The following is a 16,742-nucleotide window of genomic DNA, read 5'->3' on the forward strand; positions in this document are numbered from 1 at the left end:
AGATCAGTCATGAGAAGACAAGCATTTAATTTATTGTATATGTCTGTATATGTCCTCTGTAATCTGATGTTTACCTTTTTGGTGGGCAGCCAGCTCCTCAGCTGGGGTCGTGTCTGGCCGAGCAGGTTTCCTTTTTTTCTGCCCTCTTTCTGTTTGTCTTTAAAAAGGTCAATGGAATTGAATTGCTTTCTGGCCCATGAAGTACATAATAGGTTACTAGAATATTTTCTTATTTTATGTAAGATGATTTCCAGGTCCTTGTTGTGCTGCTACTTGCTGTGAATATTAAGGAATTAATCATGAGAGCATATTAATGATGTAATTATTGGCATAATTAAAAATGAAAAAACCCTGCAAAACTGAACAATTAAAAATAAAAACACACATCGCTTTTTGGGGTTGTTGTAACTTAGGAAGTAGAGCAGTCGTCTGCCAATTGGAAGGTCGATAGTTCAGTTCCCAGGAATCCAGGATATTGAAGTGTCCTTGGGCCAAACACTGAACCCCACATTGCCTCCAATGTGTCTATTGGTGTGTGAACTTAGCTGAGTTGGCGGAGTGTGCAGGGTGGCCATGGCATTGTGACTTTGAGACCTGCTGTAAGGTTTGTCTTATGGCCTGAGTTCTCCTTCCATCCTCTCTGAATGAACCTTACTTTAAACAACCTTACGTTAGCTCCTGTGTTATTGACTGACCCAGCGTCATAGACAGTGATGAAAGTACCCTGATGTTTAACGCATGAAATTCAAACAAGTGATGAGTAATCCCAATGATTTATTGATTTTAGTGTCCTTCAAAGATGACTTTGCTTTGAAGCCTGTGATGTGTTGATGTGGCGTTTGCTAACAGTTGATAAGCAGTTTAATCACACACGACTGTTTTTGACCACATTGGCACAATGGACCAGAATCTCACCAGGTCCTGTAAAGACTTTGGTGCATTCAGAACCAAATAACCTGATGGGTTTGTTTGTTTTGTTTATCCAACTTAAGCCCCTTTCAGACATGCACTGCTTTCTGTTAATGTGATGGCACCTAAACCTATCACTGCGAATTACCCCCTCGAGTGCTTTTCATACCATTTTGTGACAGCAATCCAACTTGATTGGACCTAGCAACAAATACATCGTCACTCTCAACACAGCTTAAGTCTGAGAGTCACATTAAGAGACAGGGACACACAGCTCAGGTGGGCTGATCTGAAATATGATCAGCTGTTCAGAGAAATCTGACTGATCATGTTATTGAATAAATAAAAAATTACATCAATGTCCAAACTTTCCTCTTGGATGGTTTACTTATGGAAATTAGCAGCTGCACCTACTCGTTTTTTGACGGTGGCTGAGCCAAAAGAATAAATGGCATCCACCTCCATTGCTTTACACAACCGGAACACCAATATGAATTGCTATGACAATAAGTCTTGATGCTGTGAGAAAACTAGGCTCCAATGAAGACCGCTGTATACGTCACTTTATGTGGCCTGCTGTTCAGTCTCGAATGCAAATGGAAAATATCGTGCTCACTTTGACTCTTTCCATCACTTTCACAGGCATGTAAGAATGAGGTTTGAGGGAGATAAATGAAAAAGGGACCAATGACTGGATGACTGAATGCAGTTGTTTTAACAAATTGATGAGGCCATACGTGTTATGTTCTCGTATATGTTCTTGATAGGGCTTGATAAATGAGCCGTAGATTTTTGGGGCTAAAAGCAGGCAGCTCAGATGTCCCAACAGAGAATAAATCGTCTGTAGTCACTGAGGACCTGGTCAGTATCACTTGATAGTATCTCTTAAGTCCTTGTTTTACTTATTAACATGGATGGTTTCTTTTGATACTTTGATTAAATTCTTTGACTGTGACTATGAAGTATGCTTTGTGAAGCTGTGCTAAATGACAACAAAACAAAGACCTATGTGAGACATGAGGGTGCTTTTCCGTGATAAAATGAAATTTCTTACTTAAAAATGTCTTACTCAGAACCAAGATGTTAAGTAGCAGCTGATATGCAGTGTGGTCAGTTAGGTTCAAGGTCTGCATGTTTATCTTTGATGGGCGCTCCATCTGAATCCCGCTTCAGGCATACTCTTAATAAGCTTGTGAACTTCAAAGCAGCAAATTTGCTTGTGCAACACGTTCACCATTTCTTTTTAAATCAAAGCTTTAAAGAAAAAAATCCCCTTGTTTATTCCCACAAAGTGATGGCAGACGAGTTACCATGTAAAAGGATCAGAGCACAAGAAAATGGAGCAATGTAGTAAACAGTGCTTTAAGACTACCTCATTTGCAAACTATACTGGTCTAATTAGTCCCAATTTGTTTTGGGGTTGGATCAGGTTTTCAGATAGAAAGAATGATAAAATTGCAGATGCATTTGGTTCTAACTGCTAACTTTGCTACACAATGTGTCCAAGTGGGAAAAACATAAACACCTGTTAAAACGTATCCACAAGAACCTCTCAGCAATGATGTGCTTTGACATTTGTACATTATTTCTTCCTTGAGATATACCCAAGAAGTGCTTTAGAAAACACTGGCCGGCTGGATTGCCCTTGGAAGTGTAGTAACTCATTCTGTTGCTTTTTGAAATCCTCAAACAAACACGTCTCTTGAGTGTCTCATCTGAAGCCGACCCCAGCAAATGCTTGGGGAAAAGGTAATGTCACAAACAGAGTGCTGCATGATTTTAAAAAGACTAAAGAAAAGGAAATAAAATGACAACATTACAATATAAAACATCATGAAACAAATATCATAAAAGCACACAAATGAAGAGAGGAATGTAGCAAATGAAACGAGGAAGATGGCATTACCTGCGTAGCTAAACATTTTCACTCAAAGGGACTGAGACTCATTAATCATGTAGTCTGGATTTTTACAAGGTAGAAATCAGAGCTAAAGTTGTATCTGGTCTTTGAAGCTTGTTGGCGAGAGTTTGTAGAACTGTAAGATTATTTAATGCCAAAGCTTGAGGCTGAGCTACAGCACAACAAATGATCCATGATGAGCTGAGTGGACTGTGGTGTACATTTATGCACATGCCAAAGATGCTCCTCATAATCATTCATCTGTAAGTATTGATTTATCACGATTTAAAAGCATTCTAAATCATTATCTCTTCTTTTCTTGGGAAACAAACTTTCACACAGTCATATGTTCACATTAACATTATTTGACATTCAGCAGCTTTTTTATTCTCGGTAGATGTCTGATACATTCACAAAATTAAAAATATTTTTCAGGTCAGTGTTATATAATTTTTCAGTTGGCACATGGATCTACTTATAGCTAAAATATCCATGGCCGCTCTAATGATTAAAGAGATTTTTTTCCTTATATTTCCAAAGCCCACACTGATCTGAGAAAAGGGGTGTTTAAAAAACTCTGCCCCATCCACATTGCAGATGAGAGGAGAAATATCTTGCTACTTTTTATTTTGTAAACTTTGTGTATTGTACTGCTATTTCACTGCTAACTATTATGTCAAGTATACTGTCACTGAGGGATTTAAGAGAGTCTGACAAAACGATCTGCATGTGAACAGGTGGCCACAATGAAAACATCTATTAGAAACCTGGTAGATACCAATACTGATAGTAAATTTGCTGTAATTGTTTTCACACATATGCATATCTACACAGATAAAATAAAAATAAAATGATTTAAGTGCAGTGTTTTTTGACATAAGTTAACGAAAATGTCTGAGCAGTAATTTCAGCTACCGTATATTTGGTTGTAATACGATTTGTCAGGAAGACAGAATTGACTAAATGTCATATCCATATCTTTAGTGTAGAGGAACATTAAGAGAAAGTTCCACTTCTCAAGGAACGTCTCAGAGTTACCTCTCATTGAGTATTGAACCCTTTCTAGCTGTACAGAGAACACATATCCTGGAGCCGTTGGGCATTGGATGGAGAGCCAGAAGGTTTCCAGCAGAGTAGATGTCAGTTTGCCAGTAGGGAGGATAAGGATAAGACACTTGATTAGGGTAGAAACATTTGTATTCCTGTGGCCAACCAAATGTGGCAGTATGAGTGGAGAGCCTTAGATATATTGACTGTATTCTTGATTTTCTTGCAGTCACTCTGCCAGAAGCGATATACCAGAGGGTATGAGCAGAACATGTGTGTGGGCAGTCAGTTATGTTGGGATAAATTTGTGATAATAGAGCCCTAGAAAGGTGATATAAGACAAGCTCAGACTGAGCTTGCATGAATTTTGAATTACTTCCCAGCTGTTATCCCAAGTCCATCCCCAGTCCTCCCCCCCAGCATCATTAAAGTGATGTAGATTTCTAAGTTCATGAGGCATACCTCAAGTGTTTTATAAAGTCACTGGTTCTGTCATTGCACTGCGTCTTTTTTTTCTTTCTTCTTTTGTGATGTAAATGTACAAGCTATGTTAAAGTGTTCTGGTTTTAAATGGAGCACGACTGCGCATCCTAATTGTAGGCTGTGTGACAAGACTGCAGAGTAAAAGCTCGGTAAGAGCTCAAAGCAGGGGACAATGATTGTAGAATGCTGCAGGTGTGTCTGTTTGACAGTATCACAGAGTGAGCATGACAGATAGGTGCGCACCACCCAAAAATAGAAAATCTGTTTGTGGCACACAAGTTTTTTTGTGTTGGGTTAAAACAAGCTAATTTATGAGAAACACTGCAGTGCCCTGACTCTGTGGGACTTTAGCAATCTGCAGGGGAGCTATAGCCTCGCCCTTTAACATATATTCTGTTCTGTCACCCAGTTGTGCTGTAGATGCTGAAATTTGGCACGGCTTGAGTTCATGTAAATCAGTGTTCAGCTGTACTGTCTTAAACTGTCAGCAGATGGATTTAAAGCTGCAGAAAATGAAACAGCGTGTGTGTAGAGGAATAAAAACAGGAGTGTACAGGAAAGATTGACCGAACAATCTATAGGATGCAGCATAATGAGCTAAAACTTGAGAGGCAAATCCCTGGGGATGAATGAGACCTGAATTCATTTGTTTAAAAGGGGAATGATATGGAACAGCGAAGTGTTAAGCTTTTCCTCAGATGCCATTTGTTAATGTTTTAAAGGGGTCTAAATATTCTAAACCACGTGGAGGCATTTCCACATTGGTGAGCATCGTTTCCAGTGTGTTGCGTATAAATGATAGCAGCAATTTTTGCGTCAGTTTTGTTCACCCGCTGCCATCGATCCAATTTCTGCACAGTTTAAGCTGCTGCACAGCAATACTTTCTTTGAACAGGTACATAGGGTTTATTGTTGTCGCGTACAGCACTGTGTCTGACCTTATAAACAGAATTAGGTTTTTACGTGACTCCATCAACCAAATCAAGGCAACCATAGACCCAGGACCCTATTAGTATGCTAATAAAGTTACTTCTCTAATGGCTGATCTACAATTCAGCGGATTCGGCCCGGTTCCACTTATATGCACAAATAAGTGAAATGCTCTCACGGCACACACGTCCGTGTTAATTGCTACACATTTATTTTCTATGTGTATTATTGTTGGCAGTCTTTTTTTCTTTTTTTTTTTAACCTCCACTCGCTTCCCTGTCTTGCCCACATTTGAGCAAAATTCAGAAGTGATAAATAATATCTATGAAATCCCATGTGAATATAAGAAATATTTAAGAAAAACATGTTGATGTAATACTTTTGGGCCTGTAAGCCACCGTGGAACTAGCTTGAGTCATCGTGAGCAAATCTTCTTTTTCTTGTTTGATATTTGCTGAAAGTTGATACTTCCAGCTTACTTCCAGCTGCATAACAGAAGACACATGTTCCCCGACAGAGATAGCTATCGTGCTTCAGAGACACATGTCTAACTGTAGCCATCTCTTTCTTCCTCAGTGCTCAGTGGGCTCTGCTCCAATGACTGTCCTGAAAACGTCAAGGTAAGAAATATGACCGTGTCCACCTTTCTGATAATGTCACACAAAAAGAAGGTTTTGTCTGCTAACATGTCTGTTAGAACAAAGATCATTCTGTGGTGAGTCTGTTGATTGTATCAGAATTATTGGGACCCCTCAATTTCCGAGCCAAATGAAAAAATTGCAATTGCATTTAATCACATTTTAGTAAAATGTCCAAGGATGGTTGAAAAATGAGCAACCAAAAAAAACTTTTCTCAAAGAACAAAATGCTCAGACAAAATTATTGTCTTCCTTTTGTTAAATTTAAATTGGTTCCTCAAACAGTAGGAGAAAAAAATCACATGACCTGGAATAACCATGGAATGATGGTTTTACAACATAACTGGTGCTTATTGTTTCCAGTTTTCCCCTAACAATGGTAAAGTTCAAAGCCTTCTATGCAGCCATAGATGGGGGAAAAACCTTTTTTCTTTTACATTGATTACAACAAGAACAGCACAGAAGATAAGATGAATTTATAGTCTGCACAGCATACCAGCCCCTCACTCCGATGCCAGTGTGCACTCAAAGCAGCTTTGTACCTCTTAATAAAACCATTTTCACACATGAGCACTAAAGAGTGTCGGGAAAATGTCTAAAGACTTTGGTCTAGACTCCCTCCAGAGTTGCTGCTGCACATGCACTTTACAGCGAAAGGTTCTCTGTCATGTGTTGTCATAAAGGAGTAGAGCCCCACATGAGGCTCTCTTCCTACCTGTTCTGATTGTTTTTGTATTGCATTAATTCCTCATGCATTTGGACTTTTCTGCAATACGAACAAGCCAGTGGAAAAGAACATACAGTTTGGCAGAAAAGAATTTTAAGAAGATGTCTTTATCAACTAATTCTTACTCTCAAAAATGATCCAGACTATCATCTGATGTGTTCACACATGGTCTCACGTGGTCATTGTCTGCAGCTGATTGGGTCATCTATGTAATCGTCCCCTTCATGGAACATTGTTGAACATCTCTATCTTGCATTGTATGTGCGACCTTTTACCATTGTTGGACTTCTTTGGCATTTATTAGTAGAAGTATTAGTAGGAAGGCCGTAGTGGCAGCAGAGCCAAAGCTAAAGACTGAATTAACATGTCTGGTGTTGTGCATGAACGCACTGAAATGAGCGTGATCATGAGCGCTGTTCATATTTCTTCTGTGGACGTTGTAGTCCGTTTTAAACTGACCAACATAAAGTGAGTGCAGCTGTTTCTCACGGCATGAATCACATTCTTATCGACAGTGAACTTGTTATGATAAACCTGCAGTTGCGCACTCTGGCAATGATTTCTGCATCAGTCACATGCATAAAATGTGTGCAACTAATGCAACTGCACTAGGGCAAATACAGAGATATAGTTATTGACATGTATCGAACTGCATAGCAACACACCCACAGCAGGACAAAGTGAGCCCTGTCAGATTAATCTGAATGATTTAAGATACAATTTTGTGCAGAAGAAAGTCAAAAGAGAGCACCTGATGTAAGTTGAACTCTTGTTTTGGCTAAGAACTAGTTCATTATGGGACTGCTGGCTTAGTTCAGAATTTCCAAAGGGGATCTATGAACATTAAATTGTTCAGTTTTAAACTGTATGAACTATATTTTGAAGTAGTTCTTCTGACATATGAACCTGCACTATACTGAAGATGTTGCACAGTCTCATCTCGTTTCTCTAAAATAAGCAACACTTTTACAACAGTGTGGCCATGTGATCTGAAGACTCTGAAAACCAACTGATAATCATAACTCAAAAGAGACCAGCTCTGTATTGCATAACCAAAAAAGCACAAAGTACATGCTAATGCTTCAGATTTCATTTGTTTGTCTTTATATCTACACAGGCTGCACTGGCAAGTTACGTCTTCTTGCACAGGTGCAGATTGTGCCTATTGGCCAGCAGTTGGAAAGTCATCTTTGCAGTGCATTCATGTGCAAAAAACGTTTCAGACACTGGTGACACAAGCAGATCCTCTCATTTGCACTGGTTCAGTTTGGTGTATTAGAGCCCTAAGAAGCCCTAAGTAAATCATGTAGACGTTTGTGTTCTCACATACACCTCATCCAGAGCATGGCAAGAAAATTCTAGATCATTTCTGTGTTTTATGTATCACTGACATAATCAGCCTTGACGTGTAGCCTTTCCCTTGCCGCTCTCTGCCGCTCTACCTTTACCATATTTGAATCAGAGATAAATCTGGTTAACTCGATCGTTACAAATCAGCTGAAGTTGGTGCATTAAGACAGCTGTTCGTGGCTGTACTGGAACAGGGCCCTATTTTGTTTGACATATTATGTTTGATAGGGTTAAGAAAATAGGGCTGCATGGAATGCATGGAAAAAAATGCTATACTGTCAATGTTTTAAAGACCCTCTACAGCTGAATAAATCGTGTTTCCAGTGGCACTCATGTCTTATTAAGTGGAGGTAAGCCTCTTTGAGTACATGTGTACAAAATAGTCTGTAAACAAAATAACCAAACATTCAAATGAAACAATAAAAACAAGTGAACAAATTGTGGGGACTGAAATACAACCCTAATCCCAAAAAGCTGCAGTTTTGTGTAAAATCTAGATGCACCGAATAAAAAAACTGAAGCAAATGATTTGATGATCTCGTGGACCGGTATTATTACGGTGGGTTTAAAGTGAGATATCTTAATGTATCATTGGAAATATTTGCTCTTTTCGAATTTGATGCAGCAACATGTCTCAAAAAGCTTGGGATGGGGTCAACAAGAGTGTGCAAAAGTAAGTGGTACTTAAAGTAGTTAAGTTGATTGGCAGCAGGGAAAAAACGTGATTGGAGATGAAACAGCACCTCACCAAGGCAAAGTCTCAGAGATGGGCAGAAGTTCAGCAAGTCTGCAAAAGACTGCATCTACAAACAGCCGAACATCCATCTATGGGCTTTTAAAAGCTCTTTACAAGAGAGCTGCCTGAAACCATCAGAGATGCTTTTAGCAAATAACACAACATTTCTAAAGGCGAAGCACAAAGGATCCCCAAATCCCATTTTCACCTATTTCTAATGTTAAAAGAAAGTTTCATATTCTGAGCTGGCAGTGACCTGGAGCTGTTTGGAGTGATGGTTTCAACCAGTATCGCATGATACACACTGCACTAAGCAGGGCTTCAAGGACTCCCCTACTGAAAGGAAGGCTCAAAATGACAAGACAACATTTTCCAACATTTATGGATGAGCTCAAGATGTTTCTGAGATATGAAAACCAGGGGAGCACCATGGGAATGTAGAGCATCGGTGTGTTTACCTGTGAGAAAATGAGAAAAAGAAGACTTTCATACAGTAAAACATGGTTTAGGTTCCATCGTGACGTAGGGCTGCTTTGCTGTTTGCTTTTGTACTGAAGAATTTGATCATTTTCAAAGGAATGTCGAAATCAGAAGATTTTAAAAACATTTTAAAGATATTTTTGTCAGCAAGTGGCATAAAACAAGGTTTGAGGTGAAGTCTCTGGTCTTTCATCTGGCCAGTGAGCTGAAAGCAATCTGAGCACCAAAGAATGGTTCAAAGGGAGAAGATTTTCAGTAAAATGCAGGGTAAGAATGTCTAAATACAAGGGCAAACGAACACCAGGTGTTTCTATTTTCTAACTCCTGACATTGGAAATATATTTGGAATCTTTGTTGTCGTTCGTATATATTCATAACTACTACATTCTTGCCCTGTTTTCGGTAAGTTTGGTAAGGGTTCATGTTTGCATTAGCACGATAAGGCCAGAACGCTCTTGTTCATTTGAATAAAAAGTGAACAGCATTTAGAAAGTATATAATTAGAGCAATCAAATACGAACAGAGACAGTAAATAAACCATTAATATTTGTTTCTCACTTGTAAGATAGAATAACATCAAAATGTCAAAGAATGGCTTTTGGAACCTTACTGACAGAAGTCAGTTACGCAGCTTTACTAGCAGTGAAAACTCAGATTTTTATGGTTTCTTCCTTCAAACACTGGTGGGAAGATTTTTCATAGACTTAACCATTTTATATATTGCTGTAATCATTATCTGATGTCTGCTAGTTAACACTGAGGAATGATAACTCTTGTAGGGATAAGTGGTCCACTAGACCCCACTTTATCTTTGACCCGTGTCACTATTTTCCCGTAATTGAGGCACAAGGCGTTGCATTTAATGTCTCTTGAAGTAAAAAACCATTGTAGGAGTATAAGCAACTGATTTATTGAATACTTAACTGTAAGCATATCATATTTATTGTTGAAAGCATTAATGGCTAATCGTCACATGTGGGACGGGAGGGAAATGGATTGAGAAAAAAAAGCAGCCCATACTATTACTCTGCATACAACCTTTCACCAGTGGGAAGTCCTTTGCAAAACAAATTAGCTTTGACAACACAAGGCTGCTGGTATGAGAGTTGTTTTGTTTTTCTGTCTGTCTACTCTTCCGCCCGTTTGTTGTTTAAGTGAAATTTATGATGAGTGCAGCAGACTAGCAGTGCTTGCGGCTGTTTCAACTCCTATCCTCCTCCATCCATCAGCCTCTCCTTTCTTTTCATTTCACTCTCCTACCCCTCTTCTTCTTAGTCACACCTCTCTTCTGTCTAACGTTCAGCCCACCAGTCGTCTGCTCCTGTGGCTTTCTCATCTCTCTCCCCGTCAGGTTTTTCCCCCTTTTTTTTTTAACTCGTTTTATTCCTTTCTCACCCAACATGTCACAGCATTAAGGGCCAGTCCTCCTCTGCAGTGTGTCTGCATGATTGGAAATAACCAGCTCATGATTAGCTGATGTAAAGCGCAGGACGGCCCCACAGCTCTCGTCATTAGTTGTCTTTCTTTTATATTGATACACAAGCATTAAACCACACAAACATCCCATTTGTGCTCAGGAAGGTTTAAGCCAGCTATTTCAGATCTTTTACTGTGCCACCTACTGAAAACAAAACTATAGAAATGTGTAGGATCACTGTGCCCGTCTGTCTTCTCTATCATCCTCATGGATGGACAGCTGATGTGAAAAGATACTGCAGAATATAAAAACTTTTTTTGCATGTTTGTTTTCACAGCCTTTCGGGGTGAACCAGCCAGGTCCTTATGTCATGTACACCACAGTGGACTCTAATGGCTACCTGAAAAACGCCTCAGGTAAGTACTTTCTGTATCTTTCCACACTTGCTTTCACTTCTAAACTGCGCTCTTCAGCTATAGAGAGTGCCAAAGAGACATTAATTATTCTGGAAAGGTCAGCGCCGTAGGTTTTGTACAACCAATAGTCTTAGTAATAACTAAAACTTCCTACTAAGGCAGTTGTCCTCTGGTCTTGTTTGGGAGGATTTTGAGAAAGCAATGAATGAAAAGTGAGACTTATTGATTTTGATTATTTGTTTTCTTTTTTATATCAGTGAAAATGGCGTTTTATGCCTTGAAGACGAAGGTTGAAGTAGAGAGGGCGGCTAATAAAAGGCGAAAACACTGTGCTGTAACCAAAAGGAGAATACATTTATTTTATAAAGCTCTAATTCTTATTCCATGATACTTCGGGAGTATGTCTGCATGGTTATCACTCATTCTGTTTAAGTCATTTTAAGCCTTGAAAAGTGGATTTACTTAACTTTTCTATAAATGCAGGTCCTGATTGCCATTATATAAAATACACAATTTATTTTATATATAGGTTTGATATATCTGTATTACATTGTTAAAAGACAATTCAGCCTATGCATGTCATTTTTTATTTCGAAGTTATTGTACCATGTTTACTGGCAAAGTGAATCAGACATTACAAGGTTACTGCTATGGCACTGCCTGGGATTCAGTATTCTCATAGTATTTGCAGTGTTGTTGAAAAGGCTGGCAGAGCACGTTTCTCTTCAGAAGCTGTTTCCTCATTAAAATGGCACACAACAAGCTGTAGCTTTCTTTTTTGTTGTTGTTTACTTAAGTCGCAGGTACATGAGACAGGGGCTGAATCAAACATAGTCTTCCTAATAACCTCCAGATTGTCCCTTTCTTTGGACAATATATCGATTTAAAGTAATTTAATCTAATTTTTATGAAAGGATCTTGTTAGTAATGCCAAAAATTTTTTTTTTTGTCATCGATGTCATTTATTTTCACAGGAAAAATCATTGTCTTATTGTATAAATTAGGGAATTATGTGTAGTATTAGTATTATTAATTTTAACATGTGCATTCAGCTGTATAGATTTTTGTTTAATCTTATAACTGGCACAGGCACTGGGCCTCCAAAGGATTATATATATTTGCAATATCTGCAACCCGGGAATTAATGAACCCTTCTTTACCCAGCTACTTTATATTAATATGAATAGAAAGATATATATGTACTGGGAGACAGATGCTCGATAAGACAAGACACTCAGGACAGCAGTGAGGTGCCATATTAGCTACAGTTAACCTAGCTGTTGTATTATGGGGAGGACACAGAGCTGATGAGGACAAGATGCACTGACAGCCTGGGGTCAGAGTTATATATAGTCTATGGATTCCTGTATGCAGCACAATCCCACATTGTCATTGTTTCATTTGTCTTTTGGCACAGCTGGAATGTATGCATATTTAATGAATGAATAGAGAGATCACAGTCTAACATCATAATTATTTCACCATCCATTAGACAGCTATTATTACTTATCTACTAAGCAGTGCTAAAACTATTCTTCTAATACCAGTGGGCTGCTCTCGTGTCTGTCCCTCCAAACCTAAAAGCCATCGGACAAAACATTTACACGAGATATACTTTCCAGCCCACAGTTTAATTTCCTCTCCACAAAGTAGACTGGTGGAAATGATGCAGTTAAATGGACATTGAGAGCAAGAGTGGAGAGAGCTGTTGGGGGTGGAGGAGGAAGGGCTCTCACCACCTGCACCCACGTCCACTGTGGAGAAGATGGAGAGTGATTTACAGTTCTACTGAATGTGGAGACAGATATAAAGAAAGATCTAAAACTCAAACGCTGCAACAGAGTTCCATTTATTAGTAGGAAATTAGTATAAAGCTTTATACTTTTAACTTGCCTGGATCATACGCACATGTTCCTACAGCTGGCTGCAGGGATTTGCTACCACTCAGTCATACTAGCATTTGTAAGGTTAGTCGGCTCACGGTCAGCATGCCAATTCATCCCCAAGGGGTTGGATGAGCTTCAGGTTATGGCTTTGTGTGCATCCCAAGTTTTGTCTTCCACACCTGCCTGCCAACACAATATTTTCATGGAATTTTTGGTGCATTGTGGCATAGTGAGTAATTATTAAAGTGACAGGCTACAGAATAGTTGTTGTCCTTTAATCGTGACAATTCAATTTGACAATTTTCCTTCTAACGATACCATATTGTTTTCGCAACTCTTTTCTTTTTTAGGAAAGCCACATTTTCGAGCTCTACAGTGGGCACAAGTGTTGCAGTTTCTGTCATGTATAATGTTGCTGAAAGGTTTATGTCATTTACCTCAGTTCACAAAAGTATACCGTCCATTTCAAGAAATTATTCATCATTTGTTATTTATCATTTAGAATTCAACTTGATTTAAGCATTCATCCCCAAAACAATATTCCCTACATTCCCAGGAAAAACCAAATATCTGCACCATTAAAGGGTCTTCTTTTGTTTGTTTGTTTGTTTGTTGTTGTTGTTTAGAACATAGACCTGTACCCTTATGAAAGGAAGTGCCTTTCATAAGGGTACCCCATCAGATTACAGTCACACCAGAAGGAATCAGACCTACTGGGGAGGTCGCTGTCAGTTTTGTCAGAGAGAGAGTAGTCTGATGTTTTACTGGGTGAGATCAGAGTGGGTCCTTAACCAGGTGTAGTATGGCTTTCTGTTTCCCATACTACAGCTTTGGCCTGGTAGTTTTTACATCTTTTTGATAACAGATAGACGAACAAGTTCATGAGAGGAGTGCTTGAAATTTTGGCTCTGTAAAAGGTTTCTGGATCCTTGAGAAAGCTCCTGATTCTGTATGTTGTGCAAGCAGAATTCCATTTATTTCAAATCTACTGTCAATATCAGCTTATTTTTCAAGTTTTTGAAAGTAAAGCGCAAAGACGTAGCCAATAGCTTCCCAACAAAACTCCCTTGATCCCCCATTTAAACACAGAAAAGTGCAGCCAGGGAGCTGTGTGTGTTTGTGTGTGTGTAGGTACATGTGTGTTAGTGTACGCTGTAAAGTATATTTATTCTGTAGCTTGTAGCTAAGGGAACAACTGGCTTGGCTGCCTGAGATGAGCAATGATGGGGCATGCACACACGCACACACATGTAAAGTTGGCCTTTCTACTGGGGCCCAACGTTCTTCACCTGCCCTTCACCTTCCTAAAATGATGAGAGAGCAGAGGGGAAAGGGGAGAGTATAAAGTGCTGAGAGATAAAGATAAGAATTGAGAGGACACAATATGTGGAATTCCTGTAGAAAAGAAGAGGAGGATACGACAAGAGAGAAGGTGTTGAGTAAAGATCAAAGCACAAAAGTTTAAGGAAATGAAGAAGTAATTTGGATTAATACAGATGCAGACGTTGAGTAATCTCAGTCTGGCAAAGTACTGTACCTTCAAAACACAATGCTGACACATCCTGCAATTACTCTACAGACACATTAGGTAGGCAGGCATGTGAAAATGATAATATCATCCTTGTACATGTAGTAAAGGTCAGCAGCAACACCGCAATACTTTTAATTGCATATGTGTTCATGCACTTGTCTTAAGTTGCACTTGTTATTCAGTGTGTGTATGCTGTGTGGATATATTGTGCTCAGTGTGTGCACCAGCATGTGAGTGTACATCGTGACATCTTCGTCCTCATGACTTTGCGTGTGCGGGTGTTTATACTTTACCATGCCCCTTACTAAGCAGGTTGGATGGATGAGCATGGGCTGTGCTTCTGACAACACCACACCTTGTTATCAACTAACTCCTGCTGAGACACAGAGAGTGGGGGCGGGAGCATAGCAGGTGGGATTGTGCAGATGAATAGTTGATGTTGGTCATTAGGAGCCTTTTTATGCATTCTCTCTCCTACTATGGACACTATCATGGGCTGAGCAGGAAAAATACTGCAGTGCGCTTCCTTCGGGGTCTCTGTTCACATATCCAAGACTGTCTGTCCATCCAAGACACACCTCATCAATTTTGGTGTCACAAATTTGAATATTAGATAAGATCTGATTTTTTTTTCTTTTTATAAATGCAGTCATTGTTTGGTTATCTTTTGGTTACAAAACCATTTGGTCAGGTTTAGGTAACGGTCATGGTTTAAGTTCAAATAAACATTGCCACAACTTTAGGGACATCTTCCAAACTCAGTTTTTCATTTTTCCAGGTTGCCAGGGTAACGTGTATTGAACTATGGCTTTTTTAGGCTTTTAAAATTTTTGACTCTTTTGAGATAATCAGGCATTGAAAACCAGGTGGCCAAGTAAACAGCATGTAGTTTGCAAAACAATATAATTGCTTTCCAATTTTTCATTACTCTGTCACTCCCATAAATGTGCGCAGATGAAAAGCCATTTACAGTTACCACAACCTTTTATACCGCATGAGCTGATAATATTTGGCCAAAAGTGCCATTAAGTTAGTAATTAATTTAGAATGAATATTGTTGTTATGCTAACAGGCATTAGAAAAGAGTGATAACACTCCAGGCGGCACACAGTGAGTGTCCAGACAGAATGAGTGTACCAACGATTGTGCAAAGAAAGGAAAAAGAGCAAGAAAACAGTGAGTGTTTATAGGGAGGAGAATCGTAACAGCTGAGATCAATGTGGAGCTCTCTGCAAACTGTCCAATTAGTCTAATGAGTTCAAAGGATTAACAGTGGCTCGCACACAAACTCACACAGTGCACACACTCATTATACATACAATCAAAATCTTAGATAACCATATTCCCCTGATCCACGACCATACTCATCTATTAGATATTTAAAAAATCCAAAAGAAACTTGTACATTTCAAATGATCATTTGAAAGGGAAATCAAGTACAAACTTGTGCTGATCAGTTCATTCACGTTTTGCTGCATCATGCAGTGTTCTAAAAGCCAGCTTATTGCACTCTGTCATACTGATCTATAGCCTCAGTATACCCCCATTCTCAGAGAACTCAGCAGGTCAACAGTGAGTGTTACCCTGTTCTCTGAACATTTTATTGCACACTATATGGAGGATAATCTTGAGACACGCAGGAAGAATTCACAATATGAAGGAAAGGTAAGTTGGAGTAGGTGGACAAGAGAAATGGAATTGGTTGAAAGGGGAGAAAATGAGAGGGTACAGAGAGAGCTGAAAGCATGGAGTAGAGCTGTGGAGAATAAAAGTAAAATAGTGAAAATAAGGCTGGAATAAAAGAGAATAGAGAGTGCAGAAAGATCAGAACAGAGGAGTGGAGAACAGAGGGAAATATTGGAGTTGAAGGAAAAAAACAAGGAGATAGGTAAGCGTTCACACAGACATAGAGAATGGTTATTGATCAGCTTTTTCTCTTTTCTGATTTTTACTATTTTTCCTCTGTCACTCTGCCTCTTTTCTCTTCCACTTCTTACCCTTTAATCTCTCCTCTCTACAACCAGTCTTGGGTACAAACATTGTCTTGTAATTGTTAACTTTTACAGTAGTTTGCTGTTGTTGTCTGCCTGCCTGATAAGCTGTGAGCCTTCAGACATCATTTGCTATCTCTGAAAGAAGTGCTTTCATGTGTTTCAATGTATCATGCCCCAAATCAGAGTAAAATTAAAGAAGTGTAACTATTCTTAATAGTCATCTACATTATAATGTGGTTGCCTGCTTTAATTTGTTTTTATCTCTCTAAGCAGTAGGGCTGTACCAAGAGTATGTTTG

The 16,742-nt window shown here is 39.0% G+C and overlaps 1 protein-coding gene across 1 annotated transcript in view; it reads left to right on the plus strand.

Moving 5' to 3' along the window:
- Positions 1–16,742, plus strand: part of itfg1 (integrin alpha FG-GAP repeat containing 1) — a 138,986-nt gene that overhangs the window by 94,773 nt on the left and 27,471 nt on the right. The window contains exons 13-14 of the mRNA XM_072381006.1: positions 5,846–5,889; positions 10,955–11,033. Coding sequence (XP_072237107.1) covers positions 5,846–5,889; positions 10,955–11,033 — 123 coding nt within the window. The remainder of the gene's footprint in view (positions 1–5,845; positions 5,890–10,954; positions 11,034–16,742) is intronic.

The sequence above is a fragment of the Leuresthes tenuis genome, unplaced genomic scaffold, assembly GCF_036924035.1.
Source record: "Leuresthes tenuis unplaced genomic scaffold, fLeuTen1.0.hap1 SCAF_2, whole genome shotgun sequence".
In the NCBI taxonomy this organism is placed as follows: domain Eukaryota; kingdom Metazoa; phylum Chordata; class Actinopteri; order Atheriniformes; family Atherinopsidae; genus Leuresthes; species Leuresthes tenuis.